Genomic DNA, 25,061 nt, shown 5'->3' with positions numbered 1-25,061 from the left:
AGAACGTTGCTTCTTATTTTTTGGATATTGTGTCTTGGTGTTAACAACAGTAATTCAACTGTACAGAGAGATCCGTGCGTTTCTGGTTGTGGAAATTCTTATGATTACTGTGCTTCACATCTATCTAAACAACAAAATTCTTATTGCCATGCCACTTACAGACACTGCATGTCTGAATGTCATCCGATGTTTATGAATGAAGAGCTGCCCTTCAAAAAGATCAAAGATTTAATCAATGGATCAGCAGCGCTTGGTAATTTTAACTGAGAGAATGAAATTCTAATTTACTGCATTTTCATTTTCTTTCTATGCCCAGGCTTTTAAAATTTGCAACATATTAGCTACAAATGTCAAAAATCGTCAGATAAAAGGCTCCCAGTTCTATGAAAGCACTCCATTAAAGGTGATGGTCATTCAAGTGAATTCCCATGATTCCATTGTGACCGTCCCTCATGTACAGGTACAGCCCTCCGCTCCCTCCCTCAGGGTCAGCTGGGAGGTGGGCGTGGCAGAAGGACCTGGGTCCGGGGCCCAGACAGGGGAGTACCCCCAGCAGTCTACCATCAAAGCTGTAGTGACACAGGTGTTCTGTGTAGGCCTCAGACTGGGCACTGTGCTGGGTGAAGGTCACCAGAAATCCCACTGTAAGATAAAACTATATGGTGTCATCATTGCATTACAGGAACAATGCATCTAATTGAAAATTTCAACTTGGTTTTCATACATAACTTCAAGACCATGCAAATAGAAATCCTGATTAAGTTGCACTGAAAAGTGCATGTCCCAATTCCATATACTATGTTCTATCCAAAAGTAGTTTAAGACTATCATGAGTTTATCTAGGACTTAAGACACCAAGAATTTCAAGGCCTTATTACCAAATGAAGTCTGGGTTAAAATTTTACTTATTCTTTGGCCTTATCAATACATTTAACATGAGCATTTTATATGAGCCATGTTCTGATAGAAATAGTAGTACCTGAAGCTCAGGACTAATGAGATGCAAAGGAAATGGACCATAACAGTGTACTGACCTGATGTACTGATAAAGTAGGCTTCCACAGGAGAACCTGCCAAGGTCAAGGTCAGGAAGACAGTGACCTCTGTGCACCTAGCAGAGATATGAAATTAGGTCAACACAATGTACACTGGAAAATTGTTACAAAAAATAATACATACTTAGTGGAATATTTCTATCTTCCATGAAATTTTGAAGGGTTTTTCTGATCAAGTGGTTGCCATTCTTATACTGTTTTACAGTAATTATAACAGAAAGAAATAAATTTTCAATAGGTACAATGATATTATCATATTTCATAAGCTGCCTACTTTGAGGTATCTGAGGGTACTTCCAGACACACTAAGGTTCTGTCTAATGCTGCTATACACCAGAGGTAAGTCCCACTGTCCCTGGTCACTGTCTGTGTAGACAACACCTGAATAGTGTTAAAGCTCTGCTCTATCTCCTGTCTGCTTTCTCCTATCTTCAGCTTCAAATCGCTACAAGATGATGCAAGATCTTAGCAAAGTTACAAGAATATATTACAAGAGGTGCGGCGAGCACATAAAATAATATCATGTCACATTGTTTTGAAAGAATTGTACCACCAGGTTATAAAAATTCTTTGTAGCAATAATTCTCCATTACAAACTTAAAAGCCCTGAAAAGATTGCAAATACACATGGAAGCAAGACAGACAGATGGACAAAGTGATTCCTATACACCTCCCTAAACTTTGTTTTCAGAGGGAATTGAAATTAAAAAAAATTGTTAATAAAAATTTCCCTTTTGAAGATCAAAATACACTATCAAATCACAAAAGATTATCAGCATTAGAAGTCAAAATCATTGCAAGTCTGCTATACATCTGATATTATTTGTATTGAGTAAAAGCTTCACCAATTATCTTTCTATATGTTTAAAAGTGTGTAATGTCTGGAAAATCCACACTGAACTTTTACAAAGGGGTCAGAATATTTTTTAACTAGTACCTTTGACAGGGTTTTGTAATATCAATGTTGAGAATTCGGAGCTGATGAGCTGCCACAAACTGTGTCTTGTTCTCCATCAGAACAATCACAACGTCCCCAAAGGCTGCTACAGAGGTGGCCTCCTTTATATCTGGACTGTAGAATTCTTCTCCATCCCTCCAGCACCACAGTCTACACAGTAAAAAAAAAAACAAGAGGCCTATGGGCCACATTGCTCACCTGAGAAGCTTTGACAATTCTGTTATTTACCAGATTTCCCCATTGTAAAACATACTGTGACCCCACCCTACCCCCTGATCATAAATTAGAAAAAAAATTAATCTACACTACCCCAGGATGTTTCCACATAAGTTTCAGCTTCTCTGGCCCAGTGGTTCTTGAGAAGAAGATTTTAAAATATATTTCCTATATATTTCTATCTAAACTTTCATTCCAAATTGTGGCCCCGTCCTATCCCTGAGGGTCATAATTTGAATAATTTAGAATCACACTATCCCAGGATGCTTCCACATAAGTTTCAGCTTCTCTGGCCCAGTGGTTCTTGAGAAGAAGATTTTTAAAGATTTGTATTATACATGTATGTCTCTATGTAAAAATTTGATTTCTTATAGTGGCCCCGCCCTACCCAAGGGGTCATGATTTGCACAATTTAGAATTTACACTACCCCAAGATGCTTCCACATAAGTTTTAGCTTCCCTGGCCCAGTGGTTCTTGAGAAGAAAGTTTTTAAATTTTTTCCTATATATAAAACTATTTAAAACTTTGATTCTCCATTGTGGCCCTGTCCTACCCCTGGGGGTCATAATTTGAATAATTTAGAATCTACACTACCCCAGGATGCTTCCACATAAGTTTCAGCTTCTCTGGCCCAGTGGTTCTTGAGAAGAAAGTTTTTAAAGATTTTTCCTATATATTTCTATTTAAAACTTCGATTCTCCATTGTGGCCCTGCCCTACCCCTAGGGGTCATAATTTGAATAATTTAGAATCTACACTACCCCAGGATGCTTCCACATAAGTTTCAGCTTCTCTGGCCCAGTGGTTCTTGAGAAGAAAGTTTTTAAAGATTTTTCCTATATATATTTCTATTTAAAACTTCGATTCTCCATTGTGGCCCTGCCCTACCCCTAGGGGTCATAATTTGAATAATTTACATTTCCACTACCCAAGGATGCTTCCACCAAGTTTCAGCTTCTCTGGCCCAGTGGTTCTTGAGAAGAAAGTTTTTAAAGATTTTTCCTTTATATTTCTATTTAAATCTTCGATTCTCCATTGTGGCCCTGCCCTACCCCTGGGGGTCATAATTTGAATAATTTAGAAACACAAATTTTCCCCAGGATGCTTCCACATAAGTTCCAGCTTCTCTGGCCCAGTGGTTCTTGAGAAGAAGATTTTTAAAGATTTTTCTATATATTTCTATGTAAAATTTGATTCCCCATTGTGGCCCCCTCCTACCCCAGTGGATAATGATTTGAACAATTTAAAATATTACACAAAATTCAATCCACACAAGTTTCAGCTTCTCTGACCTAGTTTATAAAAAAGATTTTTTGATGCCAACCAATTTTTGTCTAATTTGTAGCCCTCTCCTACATATAACCTTTAATTTTAAAATGATACATTTCTTTTCTCCAGAGATTTTTGTACCAAGTTTGACAAATACCCGGTCAAAAGTTAACAGTTAACAGACGGACAGACAGCTAGACAGCCTTTGGCTCAAGTGAGCTAAAAATTATGAAGTGCATACCGTAGAAACACAAATTTTCAAGGGGATCAGATTTCCTTGATTTCTTATCTAGAATGGTTTCATGGACATTAATTTCTTTGTTTCTGAGAGTAGTCATATGAAAATTAGTGTGGGATTTAATTTTGTTGATTATTACTAAATACTAAATATTAAAACAAAATTCAATCCCCAATCAAATTATCTGCTTTTATAAAACAATCATCAGTTTGATGCCAACCAAATCATTTGATTTGTAGCCCTCTCCTAGATATAACGTTCTATTGTTAAAATGATAAATGTCTTAAAGGCAGAGATTCTTATAGCACACTGTTTTGTTTTAAAAATACCTTGATCTGGGTAAATTTAGTGTGTGAAGGTCATGAAGTAATGCTGGAATTAAGATTGACATTTACTTACTGGTCCTTGTGTATACCCTGTACACCTTGTTTGGGTCTCGTGGTGATCTTCTAATTAACTTTTGATCCTTTGATGTTTACTGAACATGGTACACAGAAACTGTATTACTCTGATTTTTTTTTAGATCGATAATACATCTTGAATTAAATTTACCTTAGTCATTAAAAGAATTATTAAAATATAATGTGCATTAAAAAAATAACATTATTACATAAAACTTTTTTTTTTCAAATGAATTTTGATATTGATTTATTGTGCTAAATGTTAAAAACCAAAGACAGTGGAAATGTTATTGGTAGATTTCAGAGCAGCACTGTGTGAAGGGATAAAATTTAAAATAATGTTTCTAATTATGGGTCACATATTTCCCTTTTTTATTTCAGATAAGAATTTACAAGCAATTTTTTTAGCATATGTTTCATAAAAGATGGGATCCTGGGGATAAATGAATTCGGAGTAATTTAGTTGTTACAAGAGTTGTTTTTTTTTTTAATTAACACATACACTAAAATTTAAAACAATCTTTGTTTTAATATTTGAATTTTTAGTATACCATGTATACCATCATATTTTTTTTAAATGTGTAGGAGTGTTTTCAAACAGTCAAAATAAATCAATATATAATTGAAAATCCTTTTTTTTAATATTAAATAATTTTAAAATTGTCTAAAAATTCTCAACACAGGTAGACCTAGATATATAGATAACACCTAGATATTTCACTGTGTATTAAATCACTTCCTGTGTATAGGGATTAAGCGACAGATGACCACAGGTAGACTGCTAGCCCCGAAGGCATTCACACCTATACAAAATAAGCCCCTCACCTGGACTTTACCACCCGGTTAAAAATCTCTGCCTTTAAGGACCTTTAACTTGCTGGATTGACCTTGGGTCAAGATGAATACAAACAATTATGTAATAATCAAGCAATCTTTGTAAGAGGTATGGTCTCACCGTCTGAACAGTGTGTTCCCATTTTGCCTTAACTGTGAAATTCAGGTAAGAAAAATTTAAAAGTACTAAGGCTAAATGGGAATTTTAGTATTTGTAAATATTACCACTGGGTTGATATGAAAATTTAAATGAATTTGATAATAATTTTTAGATTGAATTTAAAAGTTAATGGGAATTTATGAATACAGTAAATGAAATAATACATGTAAAACCAAGTATTTTTTTTTTTTAAATTACATTAAATCTTCATTGTTATATATTTTACAGTTAAGGTGAGATGGGAACCTGTCAAATGTTCCTCCATGCCTTTTATATATTTTTTCCTGTCAATGGCCTTGAACTTGCCAGAATGGCCTTAAAGTTATAGCCTTGCATGACAAACAAATAGAACATGGTGACTCCTATATATTAACCCCCCCCCAATAAATAATTCTGATTTTTACCTTTTCTGGTCACTGATAGCTATAAGTTGGTCTTTTATTATCAGTGGGTACACTTGTTTCTTGTAAATGCTTCTCTGTAGTAGACCTCCATGTCCGATGTAATCATTTTGATGTACAGTTTCAATCAATGAACCATCTTGATCATATATTTCAATTAACCTAAAAGTTATAATGTATAACAGATCACTGGAACTTTATCAGTGCAGACACTAGTTTATCTTTTCTCAAAAATTCAATTCTTTTAAATAAAATGAATATTTTAAAGAAGTAAATCATAAGAATTTTGCTGAAGTTTATTCCTTTGAGATATATCAATGTTTGAGATATCAAAGTTCAACTGAAAACTTCCTCAACGAGAAATATGTTTCCCTAACCTGTGTGAACTATAAAAGTGAATGACTTCAGCATTGTTGATTCTGTAGCCCTGATACAACTGACATGGCCGTACAGTGTAGGGGTTCTCTTGGCTTTCACTGTAGAGTATGAATTCTTGGGACCATTTCCCTTTGTAATAGATTTTCATTTCCAAAAACTTCTCCGCTGAAGAACAGTTTGCTATCTGAAGCAGAAAAGAAGGTTATATACCCATGAACGTAATTTTTTTTACAGGTTCAAAGATTACTTTTATCATATTCTTTAAATATCTTTATGTATAGAAGACCTATCTTAAATTGTGATCAGAAGAGAATTACACTATAGCAATAATATTTGCCAAAATTATATTCCAATTAAAATTTCTGGAGAAAAAGATAAACAAGAAAACTTTGAGCACACATTTATACTATGTTAATTCAGTAATAACAAACTCACCACAAGAAAGTGCGATGCTATATATGGTTTAATATGGTCGAATATCATGGCTACAGCCTTCCCAAACATGAGAGGTTCTGTCACCAGTTTATATGCATGCCTTCTTCCTCCCTTCATTTCCCTTTTCTTTTCCTTCTTTTTCTTTCCTTTGTCTTTAGTTGACGATTTTTGGGGATTTGTAGTGGCTTCATTTTTAGCACACATGGCAATAGCCTAAAAGAAATAACACCCATTTGTAAAAATATTGATGCTCCTGTAGGTACTTAGTAACTCACTGTGAAGGTTACAGGTTAAAGTTTATCCAATGACCCGCAGCTGCCTTGGGTCAAGTGACTGAAAATATTGGTATCTAAAGAAAAGCCTTGTCACACGGAATATACCGGTGAAAATATTGGTATCTAAAGAAAAGCCTTGTCACACGGAATATACCAGTGAAATATAAAAGCCCCTCACCACCAATTGGTGCTAAAATTCAAGTTTTTCAGAGGCAGGTTCAACTCCAAGATCAAGGTTTCAGAGAATCAAAATTGATGGTTACACTAGATTTCTATCCATTAAGCAAACTAACATGTTTTAATAGCTTTTTATATTTTTTATAGCTAGGCCAAATGATCATTCTATAAAAACCTCTGTGCTGCATTTTCATGAGTATTTATTAAGAATAATTTACAACTTAAAAGATTAAACAGTTAGTACTTTGTTATATGTTTTACTGTACTGACAATCATAACTTAGCTTACATATGCATCCATTGTACATCCTGTATTGTGTACTGTCCTCAAAATATCTAGAGCTATCTGTCTTTGAGATTCTTCTGGAAAAGATACCTTATGTTTCAACTCCTCTTCCACTCTCTATTGAAAAAAAACTTGATTCAGTTATAATTTTTATTAAGCAACATTAAGGTAGTCCGATCCTCAGGTTTATAAAATTAGCAGTTAAGGAATCAAAAATACTCATAAAAGTATCTCTGAATCCACAAAGTTATGTATTTATCCACAATATTTCTTTAAAGTTAAAGATTAAAGTTAATCATATTATATAGGGAAAATTGTCAAATCTCCAATATTTTTGCAGAGAAAGCGAATTGGAATATCAGCAATGCATTTTCTAATTGCATTCAAATTGATCAGCATATATATCTTAGGTTAAAAAATGATAGGTATCCAGGCATTCAGAGAAATTGTCATGATTTTCATAGTTACTTATTTGGCATTTTTTTTTCTTATACACATGTATTTCCGTCATCTATTCTATAATACATAGTATAAAAGGTTTTACTATCATTGCAAGACACCATAAATCTTCTTCATGGATCCCTATTTGGCTAGGGTCTATATTTTTCTTGGGTATCTATCAAAATGAACAGTCAAACTTCTATACCTCGAACTTAAAGGCCGAGGTTTTCAACCGTACGGTTTCCTCAGGTAAGTTAGGTGTGGGGTGGAGCTTAATCAAAGCAGCTGAGAAGCCCCGTGGAAACGACGCTGGGTTGTGTATTAAGTACCTATATACACACTGCCAGGATGTTACCCGAGTGTTTTACCTGTATGTGCTTCCCTATCACATTGTACAACGAAATCAAAGCTTTTTTTCTTGTTCCCGACAGAATCCTTCTCAAATTATATCTTTTAAAATTATTTTTTTATATTCGACAATTTCAATTTTATTAATCACACAGTACCAAAATCTGTCAAATCAAAGTATCCAATCCCAGGTTAAATTTCAGATGATTAACAGGAGTTGTAAGACCAGGTAAATTTGTAGGAGGTGCTTATTTCCTCCCCCTTGAAAGGGACTTAAACAAGAGGCCCAGGGGCCACAGCGCTCACCTGAGCACATCGGGCTTGAATTTAACCCCCCCCCTCCAGGCGTTCATCGTTTGAACAAACTGGAATTTAATCTACACTACCTGAGGATGATTCCATATAAATATCACTATTCATAGCTTTGAAGTACTTGAAAAGAAGAATTTAAAAGGTTTCTCTATATATCCTTATGTAAAACTTGGGTCGGCCATTTTGGCCACACCCTTGCCCCGGGGGTCATGATTTGAACAAACTTGAATCTACACTACCTAAGGATGATTCCACATGAGTTTCATTTTTCCTGGCCCAGTGGTTCTGGAGAAGGATTTTTAAAGATATTTCCTATATATTCCTATGTAAAACTCGGGTCTGCCATTTTGGCCCCACCCTTGCCCCAGGGGTCATGATTTGAACAAACTTGAATCTACACTACTTGGGGATGATTCAACATGAGTTTCATCTTTCCTGACTCAGTGGTTCTGGAGAAGAAGATTTTTAAAGATTTTTCTTATATAATCCTATGTAAAACTAGGGTCGGCCATTTTGGCCCTACCCTATCCCTGGGGGTCATGATTTGAACAAACTTGAATATACACTACCTGAGGATGCTTCCACATGAGTTTCATCTTTCCTGGCCCAGTGGTTCTTGAGAAGAAGATTTTTAAAGATTTTTCTTAATATACAGTGGAGCCTCATTTATCCGGACGCTTTGGTTCCCAGTCAATTTGTCTGGATATGTGAAGCGTCTGGATACCTGAATCACAAGTTAAACAAGACATATTAACATTTTGAAAATCTGTTCCGATGAAAAAGCGTCCAGATACTGAAGCATCCGGATATCTGGCGTCCGGATATCTGAAGGTCCACTGTATTCCAATGTTAAACTTGGGTCAGCCATTTTGGCCCCACCCTTGCCCCAGGGGTCTTGATTTGAACAAACTTGAATCTACACTACATGAGGATGATTCCACATGAGTTTCATCTTTCCTGGCCCAGTGGTTCTTGAGAAGAAGATTCTTAAAGATTTTTTCCTATATATTCCTATGTAAAACTTGGGTCGGCCATTTTGGCCCCACCCTTGCCCCGGGGGTCATGATTTGAACAAACTTGAATTTACACTATCTGAGGATGCTTCCACATGAGTTTGATCTTTCCTGGCCCAGCGGTTCTGGAGAGGAAGATTTTTTAAAAATGACATAAATTTTTAATAAATTCATGATTATCTCCCCTTGGAAAAGGGCGTGGCCCTTCATTTGAAGAAACTTGAATCCCCTTTACCCAAGGATACTTTGTGCCAAGTTTGGTTGAAATTGGCCCAGTGGTTCTTGAGAAGAAGATGAAAATGTGAAAAGTTTACGACGACGACAACAACGACAGACAACTGACAAATTTATAAAAGAAGAGCTCTTTTGAGCCTTCGGCTCAGATGAGCTAAAAACTAACCAAGGCTCTGAGACATTGAGGGTAAATACTTAAATCAAAGTACTGAAAGTACTCATGGGAGTTGAACATTGTTATCTGAGACATTGAGGGTAAATATTTAAAAAATATGTTGTTGAGACTTCCTGATCACTTTGACATATCCATGGTATTAGAGATACCGATGTTTGACACAACAAAAGTTCAACTGTAAATATTAATAAAACTGTATTTATTGTTTAAATAATTGAAGCAGAATTTTTTTCTATATCATCATCTTAACATCTGCAATTTCAATTTCTGCATTCAGTCTGAACTGCAATACCCAAAATTACAGGATTTGCTAAATTCAGCAAACATTTTATGTCCGTAGAAGTTTTCAGTGTTACCCAGTTACAATATTTTACCTGATAGATTATGTCTGCAAATTTGTTGATGAGATTGACCTTGACCTTTCTACCACTGGGCCCTTGCCAAATCAGATGACTGACATTATTCCTGAATTCGTGGCACTTATACGCCCGGACATTAGTCTGGCAGGTCATCAACAGATGGACGCGTGCCCCGTCCTCATCATGGTAGACCTCTAGAGGGGTGGGTATCACGAGTCTCCAGGGGTCTGAGGGATCCACAGACTTCATGACCCCCCTCCACGGAGCGGTCCCATTGTTGTTATAAGTAATCATCCTGAGAACAAAAACAATTCAAGGAATTTGAAAGTGCTCTACAGCAAAATTTCTTCACAGCTCTTCAGAAAAAAATAGACATTGAAGAAACTGAAAGCAAATCTCGGATAGTTTTCTTTACCATGAACTTTCAATATTATGTACAAAATGCTTTACGAATTTAAGGACTAGATAATATAATCAGAAAGTCTAGGAGGAGACGTTGACTCCATTTGTTTAAGTATGACGATCAACAAAATAAATCTTCTGAAAACATTTGATAATGAAATCAGACAATCTGATTAAAATCCGATCCTTTGATCTGCTCACAAAGATCACTACACAAGGTAGCGATCTGTGGATCACTACACAAGGTAGCGATCACAAGGTAGCGATCTGTGTGAATGGATCAAAGGATCAGATTTTAATCTGATTGGAAATTGGAAAAACAATAAAAAAAAATTCTAATGCAGTTGTTTTGTAAAACACTTTTTCATTGGCTAATGCACTGATGTTTGAAGCAGTAAAACGAGCATTAACGAGCGTGAAAGCTTTTTAATTGTGACGTCATAATATCACGGCGGGGAATCTACGTCATCGTACAGGATTAGGACACACAAAAATGGAGGACAAATGCTCCGCTTCGATGTAAGAAATTGATATTTTTGCACTTATAAAGAATGGATATTAAATCAGTATCCTGCCTAAAGTATGCCAAAGAACGTCAACTACAATATATATTGTACGTTTGTTCGTGATAGGATCTTATTGCTCCAAACACTTCGACACAGTTTAAAAACAAGTGAGAAAAACCCGGGATGTGGGGCACACATTTTTAAAATTCGACCTATTATTCGCATGTCCAGTTGTACTAGATATTTTATTCTTCCACGTTTACACTAGAACTAATATTTTAAAAAAATCCAGATTTGTTTAATAATTTATTGTGCTTAAATTAACCAAGAAAAAAGTATAAATCATTTTGTTTTCAGAAATGATGTAGGGCACACCAACACTAAAACGGATATAGGAAACACAATAAGTTACTTTCAAATTGAAATATCGAGCATTCATATCTTAAAGTTTCCATTTAAATGACTGCTGTTAGTATATAAACAACCTATAAAACTCATCTTTGTTATACTCATCCACATACTTGATTCCCTTGGTTTGCTTGTATCCAAACAAAAATTATAAGTTGAAAATGCTGCTCTATTCCTCAACAAAAGCTTCCAACATGAATTTTAAATTTTGACTTTTATTAAATTTCATGTAGAAATTTACCGGTGTTCACTTTTAGAGATCTATACTATAGAGAGAGGGGGACCGAAGTTCGGAGATTGTGTTTATTTTATGATATTTCTATTTTAAGTTACACAACATCCGCCCCCCCCCCCCCAAAACAAAACAAAACAAATCAAAAACAAAATAAAAACACACATACACATACACACTCACGAAATAAGTTTTTTTTAGGTTGGTTGTTTACTTTATTGCTTGTCAAAATAGTTTGGAGTCAGAAAATTCTTTGGAGTTTGTGTGGACCCCCCCCCCCCTTCCATCCCGAAAAAGTTCCTTAATCTGCATACTGGTATTAATAATAAAATCTGCGGCACTAGCATGTTTTTAATATGGGAAAGAGATCAAGAACTTTTCTTATGCTCAAATATTTGCAACAACTGACCCTCCAGGTGAATATAAGAATTTTTTTTCCCTACACATACTACAATGGTCTAAAAATAGATCGAGAAATTCCAAATTGAAACAAATAGTTTCGGAAAGCTATTTTATTTGCTCCTTACTTGCACTCAGGTAAACATAAAATTGGTAATCGAATGTATGAAAGTGGTTGCCTGTAATGGGGAGGGCCAAAACAAAAATTGAAGTTAAAAATTTTCTTTCCGTTGTTGCCAATCAAAGGTTTTTAGCTGTAATTTTTCTCTGATAATGCCCCCCCCCCTCCCTCTAAAACTTATCCTATAAAAGAGCTTGACATTATTTCTTTTTTTGGTATAGCTATTAAAAAAGTACTTTTTTACAAAAATTCCCAATTTTTACTGCTATAATATTATTTATTTAATTTAACCCTGCTCCTATCATTGCTTTTGGCTAATATTCCAGCAAATGTAAATAACATGACACGAACTGCTTTATGAGTACGTAATATTTTATCACTTATTCATACATGTATAATAAAACAATAATTGTTGTTTTGTTTTTTTTCAATCAATACGATGGTTTAGCCACCTTCCAAGTATAATATTCAACTTTGTCTTTTTTTCTCAAATATGGAGTCGTTGATAAACTATTAGAATTTTGACACAAGTTTGTCAGCTGTTGCAAATAAGACCGCGGAACATTAACTGGCAAAATTGGAAATATACAGCTTACGTCATTTCTATCTGTTACAGTCAAAACATTCAGTGATACACAACGAAATGGGCGGGTGCAATTCGACGCGGACGTTTGGAAAACATCGGATTGAAATAGCAGATCGAAATTCATTTTAAATCCACCTGAGTTGTTTTCAAAGCAAAGAGTGAATGTATGATCCAAAAATCAACTATATTTCAACTCCCAAATACACATTGTTTGAAGTTCACATTAATATGAGTTTTAGCTTATAATTTTAAGAACGCGAAATATCATACAAGACAAAGATTATTTTTCAGGAGATACAAGTATTTGATTCTAGAAGGGGGAGGGGGAAATTGTCGAGTCAGGTCATAGCTTAACATGACAATATATTTTATTTCTAGGATTTTAAGAGTGCATGAATTTTATACTTATTCTCACTGAAAACTGTTGGACAACTTTATTTAAAAATCCCCTCCACCACCACCAACACAAAGATATACATATATTTACCAAACAGAAATGAAATATTTCTCCCTTAAATATTTATTCCTTTAAAACACTGGACAAAAAAATTCAAACTGTACCAAAATTGAAATTATTTGTCTTCTGGGTCAATCAGTAATAATGTGCCTTCTAGGGTAGCTGAGGTGGACTGAAAATGAATTTCGATCTGCAATTTCAATCCGATGTTTTCCAAACGTCCGCGTCGAATTGTACCCGCCCATTTCATTGTCTATCACTGAATGCTTTGATTGTAACAGATAGAAATGACGTGAGCTGTATATTTCCAATTTTGCCAGTTAATGTTCCGCGGTCTTATTTGAGCATAAGAAAAGTTCCTTAATCTCCGCTTCCTATCAGCTAACATACTAGAGTCTTGCCGACAAAGATCTAATAAATACAAACACTGAATATACGAATACAGAAACTTTTTGAGGGGGGGGGGGGTCCACACAAACTAACAAAAAATATTCTGACTCCAAAATATTTTTACAAGCAAAGAAATTAAACAATCAACCTAAAAAAGCTATTTCATGTGTGTTCAATAGGGTCTGGGTCGTGTTACTCAACACAGAAATATCGTAGGGTACGTAAAATATACGTAGACTCCGGATTTCAACCCTGCTTTTAGATCCGCACATGTTTATACTAGTATCTTTCAATATGATATTATATTTAATAAAAGTCAAAATTTGACATTCATTTTGGCAGCTTTTGTTGAGGAATTTTTGTATGGATACAAGCAAACCAAGGGAAAATCAAATATTTGGATGAGTATTACAAATATGTGTTGTACAAGATACCAATCGGCAATCCTCGGCTGACTCCGCTACGCTCCATTCAAACCTCGGATGTGATAGGTGGAGGAATACGCAACAGATCGCTACATTTCTCCGCCGGAAACTGCCTTGTCACTCATTTCATATTTCGCTCTTCCTAGAGTTCTTAGAAAAGGTTTCTTTATTAGTGTAATTCCTCGTGTTAATTACAACCAAATGTTAGTATTCTTTGAAAGCAAGAACACAGTGTTGGGCGTGCATCAAAGTAACTCGGATTTCAAAAGTATAATATTTAAATGAAATTCAAATAAGATCACATGACTGAATCAGCAAGATGGAAGATCACCGTTGACGTCCGAGGTTATGTGCGAGGTACGAGTCATCCGAGGAACTCCGATTGACAAGATACAAGATATTTTATTTACCAATCAAGGGCCCCGAGGGGCATTTCAACATACACAAATGTACAATTTAAACATTCTTTTTTATTTTTTAAAAAATATACCGGTAATTTTTTTTAAACAGTTATTGTTCTCAGTGTCAATGACCATACATAATACAAGTGTCCAGAAGAATGTCAATGATCACAAAACAATACAAAAAATGCGATGCTATACTCCATGTATATATTTAAATGGCTTAGCATGCATAAACAAGATGACAGAATCTATGTTTCTTTTACCATTTTTAGAAATAAATTTTCCAAGTAAGCATAAAATTTCTTTATTTTCATTATTCAATATCCATATAAGTTTTTCAGCAGGTGTCAAAGAAGAGAAGTTTGGGTTGATTTTTGATATTGTTTCCATTAATTGCAACCTTTCATTGCTGTATTTTGGACAAATAAGCAAAAAAGGTTGTTCATCTTCTACTTCCTGTATATTACATTGAGAACACTTTCTAGATTCAGGGGGAAGTCCTGCATATCTTCCCCTTTCAATATTTAATTGATGTGCAGGAATGCGAAGTTTAGTTATATTTTTCCTCTGATCATAGTTATTGACAATGTGGAGATAGTGTTCTCTTCCCAAATTGGTTTTGAAGATGGAATAAGTTCTAAGTTTACCATCATTTTCCCGCCTATTTTCTCTATACCATTGGTTTATAAAGTATCATCTGATAATACATGATGACTTACTTTTAAATGAACAAGTACTATATTTTGATAAGTCAATATTTTTGAAAGCAGTTAAATGACCCAAAATTGTCTCAATGAATGCAAACCATGATGGTTTATTTTCTAGAAAGAGGTTTTTTGAGACGGAATATGCTTCTTTGAGTAGGACAAAAGATGGATGTAATGTTTCTAGTCGAAACCAGTAACTTAGCATAGCTTTAATAACTGAATGATACAGTGGAAGAGTCCTTGTTTATATACTACCAAACAGCAGTCATTTAAATGGAAACATTAAGATATGAATGTTCGATATTTCAATTTGAAAGTAACTTATTGTGTGTCCCATATCCGTTTTAGTGTTGGTGTGCCCTACATCATTTCTGAAAACAAAATGATTTATACTTTTTTCTTGGATAATTAAAGCATAATAAATTATTAAACAAATCTGGATTTGTTTAAAATATTAGTTCTAGTGTAAACGCGGAAGAATAAAATGTCTAGTACAACTGGACATGCGAATAATAGGTCGAATTTTAAAAATGTGTGCCCCACATCCCGGGTTTTTCTCACTTGTTTTCAAACTGTGTCGAAGTGTTTGGAGCAATAAGATCCTATCACGAACAAACGTACAATATATATTGTAGTTGACGTTCTTTGGCATACTTCAGGCAGGATACTGATTTAATATCCATTCTTTATAAGTGCAAAAATATCAATTTCTTACATCGAAGCGGAGCATTTGTCCTCCATTTTTGTGTGTCCTAATCCTGTACGATGACGTAGATTCCCCGCCGTGAATATAGTGACACAAAACACAATGCTCCATGACGTATTTCATGTAACAAAATTCATCAAAATAAGACGTAAACAACAAAGAAAATGCATTGATTGCATCAGAATGGGAATAACTAATCTTCTTATTTGTTATCTGCGACCGTTAATGCTGATTTAACGGTCGCATTCCGCTTACGCGTCGCCGGTAAATTGGAAAAAGCATTAACGGTAACCAAATTAAAATAGTTATTCCCTAATTTAGACATCCAATATCTTTCAATAATTTCACAAAATAAGATATATATCTAAGACCCCTATAATTGTAAACTAACCCTGTGTATGGATCTAGATAAATTCCACCAGTAGGGGGCAGCAGAAGCTGCATATCTCCTGTCAGAAATCCTTCTGATGTCATTCTTAAATTAAGCTGTTCTGAGACAACATCTGCTTCTTGGGTAACTCTGAAATGGAAATTTTTTTCTAAGTAAATTATCATTATATCATTGTGCAAAAATTTCTAATGTCCAATGTTCTAAAATCTAATTAAAGGAAAGATTTTTAATATTTTAGTATTAAAACAAATAAAATTTGAATTCATAAATAATAAATAAAGTTACCTAGGAGTTGTTTGAACACACAAAGGTCTGAGCTGAGTTCTCCAGAGAACAGGTATACAGGTTATCTGCCCTTGTTTTCTGGCTACATCCATCAGGGGGAGCCATGGATTATCTGTTCGTTTGCGAGCCATATCCTCCCCAGGAAGATGAGGACCAAGAACTCGACTGAAATCCGATAACAGAAATACATTTACCAAATGCAATATAAGCATGAAAAGTTAATTTTATCTACATATTATGACCCGACCTGTACATGCAACTGGATATAAACTTACTCTCTAAATTTACAGTATCATTTCAGTGAGTTGAGAGCATCTCCTGTGAGAGCGTGAAATAAGGAGATATGATCTGGATATAAACTTACTCTCTGAATTCACAGTAACATTTCAGTGAGTTGAGAGCATCTCCTCTGAGAGCGTGAACTAAGCAGAGATGATCTGGATATAAACTTACTCTCTGAATTCACAGTAACATTTCAGTGAGTTGAGAGCATCTCCTCTGAGAGCGTGAAATAAGGAGATATGATCTGGATATAAACTTACTCTCTGAATTCACAGTAACATTTCAGTGAGTTGAGAGCATCTCCTCTGAGAGCGTGAAATAAGGAGATATGATCTGGATATAAACTTACTCTCTGAATTCACAGTAACATTTCAGTGAGTTGAGAGCATCTCCTCTGAGAGCGTGAACTAAGGAGAGATGATCTGGATATAAACTTACTCTCTGAATTCACAGTAACATTTCAGTGAGTTGAGAGCATCTCCTCTGAGAGCGTGAAATAAGGAGATATGATCTGGATATAAACTTACTCTCTGAATTCACAGTAACATTTCAGTGAGTTGTGAGCATCTCCTCTGAGAGCGTGAAATAAGGAGATATGATCTGGATATAAACTTACTCTCTGAATTCACAGTAACATTTCAGTGAGTTGTGAGCATCTCCTCTGAGAGCGTGAAATAAGGAGAGATGGTACAGAAGCTGGGGATGTTGTGAACACAGAGGAACAAGGCGTCTGACTGATTCATCTATGTAGTCACCTGTAATGTAAAAAAAATCTTTCTTTTAAAATTTACACAATTCAGCACATTATGTGGCAAAACATTTGAAGGACATGACATTTGAAAAAAAAGCAAAGAATTGGCCATTTATCTCTGTGAAAGTTTTCTCCCTTACCTGTTGATAAATTGACCTTAATTTTCTTCAATACATGTTTTTAAATAAAAACATCCAAATTACAATTCTTTAATATTACAAATAAGAGAAATGAATTATTTAAAAATAGTCAAACTTTAACCAGAGCAACCCATCTAGCTTTGTTTAGGTAAGCTAAAAGCACTGCCTTGCCTTGCCATGACCCAGCATGAAAACAGAGCCAGTGTTCTACTGCGGCCAATGCTGCATCATCTGAGACGTGAGATTCACAAGTAAACAGAACCTTCCAGGAGTTCCACGAAGACTGGGCCTTCCCCTTCATACTCCTAAAAAATAATCAAATGTACAGGTAGCTGAGCAGTTCATATGACACTGTGATAATATATATGTGTACATGTATTTAAATTTCTTCAAATAAATGTATATATCCATCATTTAATATATGTACCCACTCACTACTGGTATACAGTGTATTACATTACTGAATACAGGGCCACACCAAGATTCAAACCTAATCCCGCTGACTCTCCAGTCAGGTGCTCTACTAACTCACTCACAGAGCTACCGTATAGCGGGTTATTTTAGCGGGGTGCTAATTTTGGCGTTTTGATGATAGTCCATTAAAATTTTAATCACTAAACAAGTCAGTACTCTATTTAGTGTCCATCTGCAAAGAACTGAAACCCTGCATCAGCTAAAATAAATCACGCCAAAGTTATTTGCATACCTTTGAGCAGGCCAAACGCCAAATTTTACGACCGCCAAGAAAACCCGCTATACGGTATTTGGCCACCAGCAATACATTCTATTTCCACTATTGAAGAGTTATAGTTCTTTAGTGCGCTCTTTTGTGAAAAAGTCAGAGAATGTACAAATCTTGTGTGATTTCTGGGACAAACATTACAAAAACATGTAAACAACATGTTGAATGTCGATGAACAAATCCTATCAAAATGCATAATATCAAGATTTTGTTGTTGTGGACTTTATCTAAATCGAGAGAAGAGATGACAAGGAAATTAATTTACATCTATTGGTGATTGTATGTATCTATTTATCATAATGGTACATTTAAAGTCAATAAAAACACCTTCGATATGTGGTATTTTCATTAATGGACAATAAAGTTAGGGTTTTTGCTATTTTACATATTGTCTTTTAGTTCTTCCATTCTCTAGTTAGTCTAAGAATGACAAATGCACAAAACCTCTAAAATTGGACTGATACTGGTATGTTTTGTATTATCCGCAATGCCATGCTGTCCCAGTCAGACGAACAAACCCGCCTCTAATTCTGAAGAGTTCACTAATGGAAATACAGCGTATTGAATCTATCTGACCACCACATATGATATAATAAAGGTTTTCCACTTACCCCTGGTCATACAGATTGGCCAAAAGCATCATAGTCTGTGCTTCTATTTCAGGAGTATGCTTGGTATTTTGGGGTTTAGACAGGACGGTCTCTGAAGCTAATCTATAAAATTTAGCAGCTGTAGCTGTTTCTCCTGATATGGCATGCATTCGACCTGCTTCATTTAAAAATGCTGCCTTATATCTATCTATAATATAAAACAAGAAAAAAGCTACATTGCTTGTTCAAAGAAAATAGGCATCTTCTGAATTGACTGTTCTGTAGTGCATTACTTTATCAATCAAATATTGTAGATCACTAAATTTTCGCGACACCTTATTTTTGTGAGATAATCAAAGACTCTTGATTAGCGAGACAAAATTTTCACAAATTGTGGTTATTGCTCTATATAATCTTAAGGAATACTATTAAACCTGAGAATTAAATTTTCCTGAGTATACTGTCTCGCGTAATTATATGAAAATAAAGTTCTCGCAAATAAAAAGTGATTTACAGTACTTTTAAAGAGTGAAATTAAACTGCCTAACATTCTAAACATATAGGAGAAAGTTTTATACCATTTCACATGTCAAGAATGTGTTACAGAAGAACAATACTTAATCAAAATTCTATTTGACCTTTGATTTTGAATACATGTACCACAATTAACTTGTAAATGTAGATACTAAATCAGGAAAACATATATGTAAGTGAATCATTTTTTTGATCTAAGATTTCAAATTATCTAATGAATTCATCAATAAAAAAAATCCTGCAAAATTAATAATAAATTCTCTGTGTAAGAACAAGAGTCATCTTATGCATAAAATGGACCTGTTCTTATATCAATTAACGAGGCTAGGGGATGGCAGCCATTTTTAGACTATTTCAATCTCCTTTAAAAGGAGAGCTACATATAAACATATACAAAATGATAAAATTTTAAAACTAAAATATATGAATTCTTTCTTTGCCAAATGATAGTTGACAGCTAAATATACCATATCTAAAAAAAATGAGTTAAATCTGGTGGTTAATTTGGGATTAAATTGTTCACCCGCCAGCCTCCTTAATAGACTATCACCCTCTTTCCCATTTCATATATCAAAATAAAGTAAACACTTGGTGCTTTCATTTTCTTTAATAAAATTTCGTTTTGAGAATTCAGATATTGGAAAGCAGGTTTGAGAAATTGCATTATGTTCTTGAACGTGCCAAAAACATGGGGATTTCACAATGTTCCCTCTGCAAAGAATTAAAATATACTGAAAGGAAAAAGAAACGCAGGGTAAACTTTTGAGGTTATTTTTTTCTAAAAATAATTTTAGTTTTCCTATCTAACTTTTAAAATCTTCGTTCAAAAAGATATAACCAAATTCTCATATGATTTTGTCTAATTATTCATGAGTTATTGAAGTTCAATTATGACGATACCCCCCAAAAGTGAAAATCGAAAACTCTCATTATCTTCAATGTCTATCTCATGCATCTGTCAAAGTCTTATTTCTCCTTTGCATGGAATTTCATCGGAATGTTTATCTTTCAAACCCTGGCTATATTTAGCATGGGTAACCATGCAAAAAAAATAAGTCAAACGGCGCGCGCATGCGCCAGAGAGAGAGGAATACACCAGTAAGTTGACTGGCTCAAAAAACCAAATTGCGGAATTGTTTTCTTTCAAATTTGGTATGTATGTAATGATTATAATCGTCTACTCTATAAATGGCTGTTTTTGTGGTAGTAAGGTGGCGATTTAAGAGATGACAGGACGAGTAACCCGCTCGTAACATGGCTCTGTTTTGCGTTAACGTCATCGTCACGGTTGATTGAAAACCACTCCAGACCCTCTCTGACAACGGGTAAAATGTTTTCTGGGGGAAATTTTACAAGAGACTGTTTAGTAAACCATTGTTGCCTTTTTCATTAATTAGGCCATTCGAAAACAAGAGCCTATTGAACTTCCGTAAACTGTGCCAAGATTGCAATAGATTCATAATGTCTCTTAATATTGAAAAACGATGTGCATACCTCATATGCATCAAATAACGCAACAAGATTTGTTGACAAACTCGTCGTTTTCAAATTGCACGTGTTCCGGGCTTTTTAGCGTTTTCCGTACGTGACGTCATAAATTTTACGGTTGAGCAATTCTGAATGCTGATTTTGATGCACAGCAACTAAATTTCCCTTCTGACCAATTTTTGTAATAATCGGTCATGTGGTAAAATTTTTATCAAAAATTATGCTACCCTGCGTTTCTTTTTCCTTTCAGTATATGAGCACAGCTCACGATCCAAAAAATAAAACATGTTTTTTTTATCAGAGGTTGTGCTCTGTATGAAATATTGAAAAAAATTCTTCATCTTTAGGTCATTTTCAAAGGAATTTACAGGTTATGAGGAAAATGAAACATTTTATGATGCCATAATGCATTGACTAGATGGGAAATAACATCAAGATTAACAGATACGTCGTCACCAACACTCCAAGTGATAAATACTACATTTTCACTAATCTAAGTGGTTTTGGTTTTTCAGAAATTCTCAAGGCCAAATAACACCCAAAGAGGCTCTTGCACTTAAGAATACAGTACCCTAAGGCCAGATTGATTGAATATTGTTTAACGTCCCTCTCCAGAATATTTCACTGATATGGAGATGTCACCATTGCCGGTGAAGGGCTGCAAATTTAGGCCTATGCTCGGCACTCAGGGCCTTTGAGCAGGGAGAGATCTTTATCGTGCCACACCTGCTGTGACACGGGGCCTCGGTTTATACGGTCTCATCCAAAGGACCTCCCTTAGGCCAGAAGTAATCCCCATATTTAAAATCATTCTCATATTGTTAAAAATGTGCTTTGCCTATAGTATTGAATCCCTTGGCATCAAATACATTAATTTATATCTAAGTCTGCAGTATACATACATCTTTTTTCTGATTGAGAAAGCTGACAGAACAGTTCTGTTGCATGCTGGATATCTCCTCTAGCCCAGAATGCATAAGGTAGGGCCACATCAAAGAACTCTTTGACAATTTTTGGAAGTCTAGAAAAAAAAAATACACATTAGCATGATTAGTATTACATGTATTTAAAAACTTTCAATAATTTTCTCTTCATGGTTTTCTTCCATTCTTCAGACAGTAAAAGTTTTGAGATTTTTTTTCAAGATACGATGGACCTTCAGATATCCGGACGCCAGATATCCGGATGCTTCACTATCCGGACACTTTTTCATCGGAACTGAATTTTAAAATGTAATTTTGTCTTGTTTAACTATTGACTCAGGTATCCGGACGCTTCACATATCCGGACAAATTGACTGGAAACCAAAGCGTCCGGGTAAATGAGGGTCCACTGCATTTGATTGATTGAATATGCATTGCCCCCCCCCCCAAACTTTTCCTACATTACAAATATAGTAGGAAAGTTATCTATATATTTTGGGTTTTTTTTTTTGTATTTTTTGCCAGTATGTGGTGAATGGATCTAATTTAATCAAATGAAATCATGCATGTACATGTACATGTTTCTTTTATTTTTCCGACATAATTTTTGTTTGGATATTGTTGTAACTTGTATGAACAAGTGGAATGGCTGATCCTCTATACCCCTCCCCTTTTAAAAATTTTGTTTGCAGGGAGTAGAATAGGTGAGGGGTTTACATTGTACATGACTGTCCAACTATTCCCATCTTCAAATCTTTTGGCTATGTAAATTGTTTACCTTTTAGATATTAGTGTATGTTTTATTCTTTGACTGGCAGTTTTGGCGGCCATTCTAAGTTGTGCCTCCTCACTCTGATAGGAGAATTTTCCCTTTGGTTTCCTCCGAGATATTTGAGATGGAAGCATGCATTCAATTAAAGTTCCCAGTACTAAAAATCAGAATCAAAGATCAATTGATTTACTAGTGTGATAATTTTACTAATAAAATTCAGTATGAACACTTTAGCGTTTATGCAAATTATCATGCAAGAGAATTTGATTGATCACAAATTCACAATATAAAACCAAAACACTAACAGCTATTCCTTAATGAAGCATATGTTGTACATATAATATGCATACTTAAAAAAAAAAAACAATTCATATTACACATATATTCACACATTTGACTCTGAACATCTAATACATTGAACAATTTATTTAAAAAAATCATACCTGACAAAAACCAAGGCATAAACTGCAATATGTGAGAAACATCAAGCCACACGGGGGGTGGGGACACTAATAAATGTCCACCTGTGTACATCATACAAGCTGTCACTTTGTTCTTGTTGTAAACAGCGGTAAACTGTCGCAGAGTGTTTACTCCCTTCACATAAGGCAGAGGATACCACACACTGCACATTGGAAGAGCTGATACTGGAGAAAGTTCTGTGAATCCTGTTTTTCTTTTCCAGCACAAAAACTGTTCTTCCTCTTCCACAAAAGCCAGCATGTTTAACAGCCATTCATACTGAAATTTCTTAAATTGTAAGTATGTGTTAGCACCATAGATCTGGGACTTAATTAGATGGGGCATAGATTCAGAAGGGAACCTAATTCCTCTCAGCATCTTAATACATAGAAAGGACAGACTTGGGACCTCCCTTAGCACACTAATTTGTTTCCCCTGGATTTCAGACACAACTTCTTGGATATCCTCCTCAATGGTCAGTCCACAATTCATAAATGGCAGAATTTGATCACAATAGGTCATTTTATCCCGTCTTTTACGTTTCTGCTTTTTACTTGGAGCCCTGTGTCGAGTGTTTGCCTGTGAAGGATAATTCATGAAACATGCATCATTTTGTAAATTAATCTCATCTACAGCTTCCTCCAAACTCCCCGTAGATTCTTGCGAGTCCATTTCTTCCTCGTCTGAGTGATATGAACTCTCTGAACCACAATCTTCTCCCTGTGCTGATGATGCTGAGGATGAGAACTCCATCTTGTCTTTTTCGTCATTAGCCATGTTAGCCTTACTTGCCTCTCGCTCTTTAAGGGATTCTGTCTGCAGCTGCTTCTTCTTTCTGTTTGGTATTTTGGTTTCATTTTTAAATTCCCATGACACCATGCGGGTATACTCTGGCCTCTTCTTTGCATGTTTGATTAGATCTTTTAACGAATCTTCGTTTTCATCCACTTTAGAATCTTAAAACAACAAATCTAAAAGCATATAAACTTCACGTATGATTATCACTCTGTACTGTTTTTCAATAAAGAAGATATAGTATAGCCATATAGAAAAATGTAGAAATTCTATTTCTTAATATATAAATTAGTATTGTTTATATAATTTCCTTTTAAACAAAGTAAGCCCTAGAAAAAAAATATGTTTGTTTCCGCTTTCCCACTGAACCAAATTCATAGTGCCGACCCTAAATATTTTTTTAATGCTTTTGTCCCATGATGTGCAAGATTTCACTCAGGGAATTATAATCTCCAACTTTGTAAGCTTTTCAAGAAAGAAAGAAGTTTGGTTCACCTCTCCATTATCAGTTTGTTTCAGAATGTTTAAAAACACCATGTCTTTTGTCATTAATGTTACTTTTATACATATTTTGAATATTTTACATTAAAGAAGCAAACAAATAAAAAATTCACAAAAAAAAATTGCCTACCTACCTACCCTATATTTTTTCAGCCTGAAAGCCGAAATAAATATATTTTTTCTGAGCCTAATTTAAGTGCAAATTACGGGGATAATTTTATTCTCTGTTGAGAAGTAAATGGTCGTTAATAGCCCCTTAAGTGGCCAGGAGAGAGTAGACTTCTAAGTAGATAATGGGAAAATAATACTACATATATCAGCTAGTGTATATAACCTGAATGCTAAAACTGTTAGTGTTGGCTTTAACATTTTAACATGTTTAAAAGTTAAGAGTTTGTTTGGTGCATTTTGAAAATTAATTGAAATAAAAAGGAAATTATCCTGCAAAAAGGGATATACCTGACAGGATTCCCTTTCATGTTCTCCAAACTTTTGAAACCAGCAAACGAAAACTGTTTCCGTTTTTTGTTTACAACCGGTTACTTGATTGCGCAATCATCACCTTTTATATAACAACGATCCCGACCTCTAAACCGATCAGGAACAAGACAGTATAAAATCATTTTTTTTTAAATATTGCGAATTTTTTTTTAATTGAAAATTACAATTAGTATTTATGGAATGCCATATACGACAGC

At 34.8% G+C, this 25,061-nt stretch overlaps 1 protein-coding gene across 2 annotated transcripts; it reads right to left on the bottom strand.

Annotated features, from left to right (window-relative positions):
- Positions 1–210: 210 nt before the first annotated feature.
- Positions 211–24,982, bottom strand: LOC134263024 (uncharacterized). Of its 2 annotated transcripts, none has more exons than XM_062745321.1 (18): positions 24,823–24,982; positions 23,049–24,038; positions 22,612–22,762; positions 21,813–21,931; positions 18,910–19,096; positions 17,728–17,861; positions 17,282–17,420; positions 16,384–16,548; positions 16,099–16,227; positions 9,980–10,259; positions 7,086–7,199; positions 6,346–6,558; positions 5,910–6,094; positions 5,536–5,694; positions 1,993–2,163; positions 1,330–1,500; positions 1,035–1,111; positions 211–642 (listed from the first exon to the last, which is right to left on the bottom strand). In XM_062745321.1, the coding sequence occupies exons 2-18, from the start codon at positions 23,944–23,946 to the stop codon at positions 398–400; spliced, it is 3,537 nt and encodes a 1,178-aa protein (XP_062601305.1). In that variant the 5' UTR covers positions 23,947–24,038; positions 24,823–24,982; the 3' UTR covers positions 211–397. The 2 variants fall into 2 exon arrangements, with proteins under 2 accessions (XP_062601305.1, XP_062601306.1); XM_062745322.1 differs by having other exon boundaries at positions 23,049–24,023.
- Positions 24,983–25,061: the final 79 nt, after the last annotated feature.

Source organism: Saccostrea cucullata, unplaced genomic scaffold (genome assembly GCF_032062105.1).
Source record: "Saccostrea cucullata isolate Sc308-1 unplaced genomic scaffold, CSIRO_AGI_Scuc_v1 ctg1512, whole genome shotgun sequence".
Taxonomy (NCBI): Eukaryota; Metazoa; Mollusca; class Bivalvia; order Ostreida; family Ostreidae; genus Saccostrea; species Saccostrea cuccullata.
The sequence above is the reverse complement of the archived record's forward strand: the minus strand, read 5'-3'. Positions and strand labels throughout refer to the sequence as shown.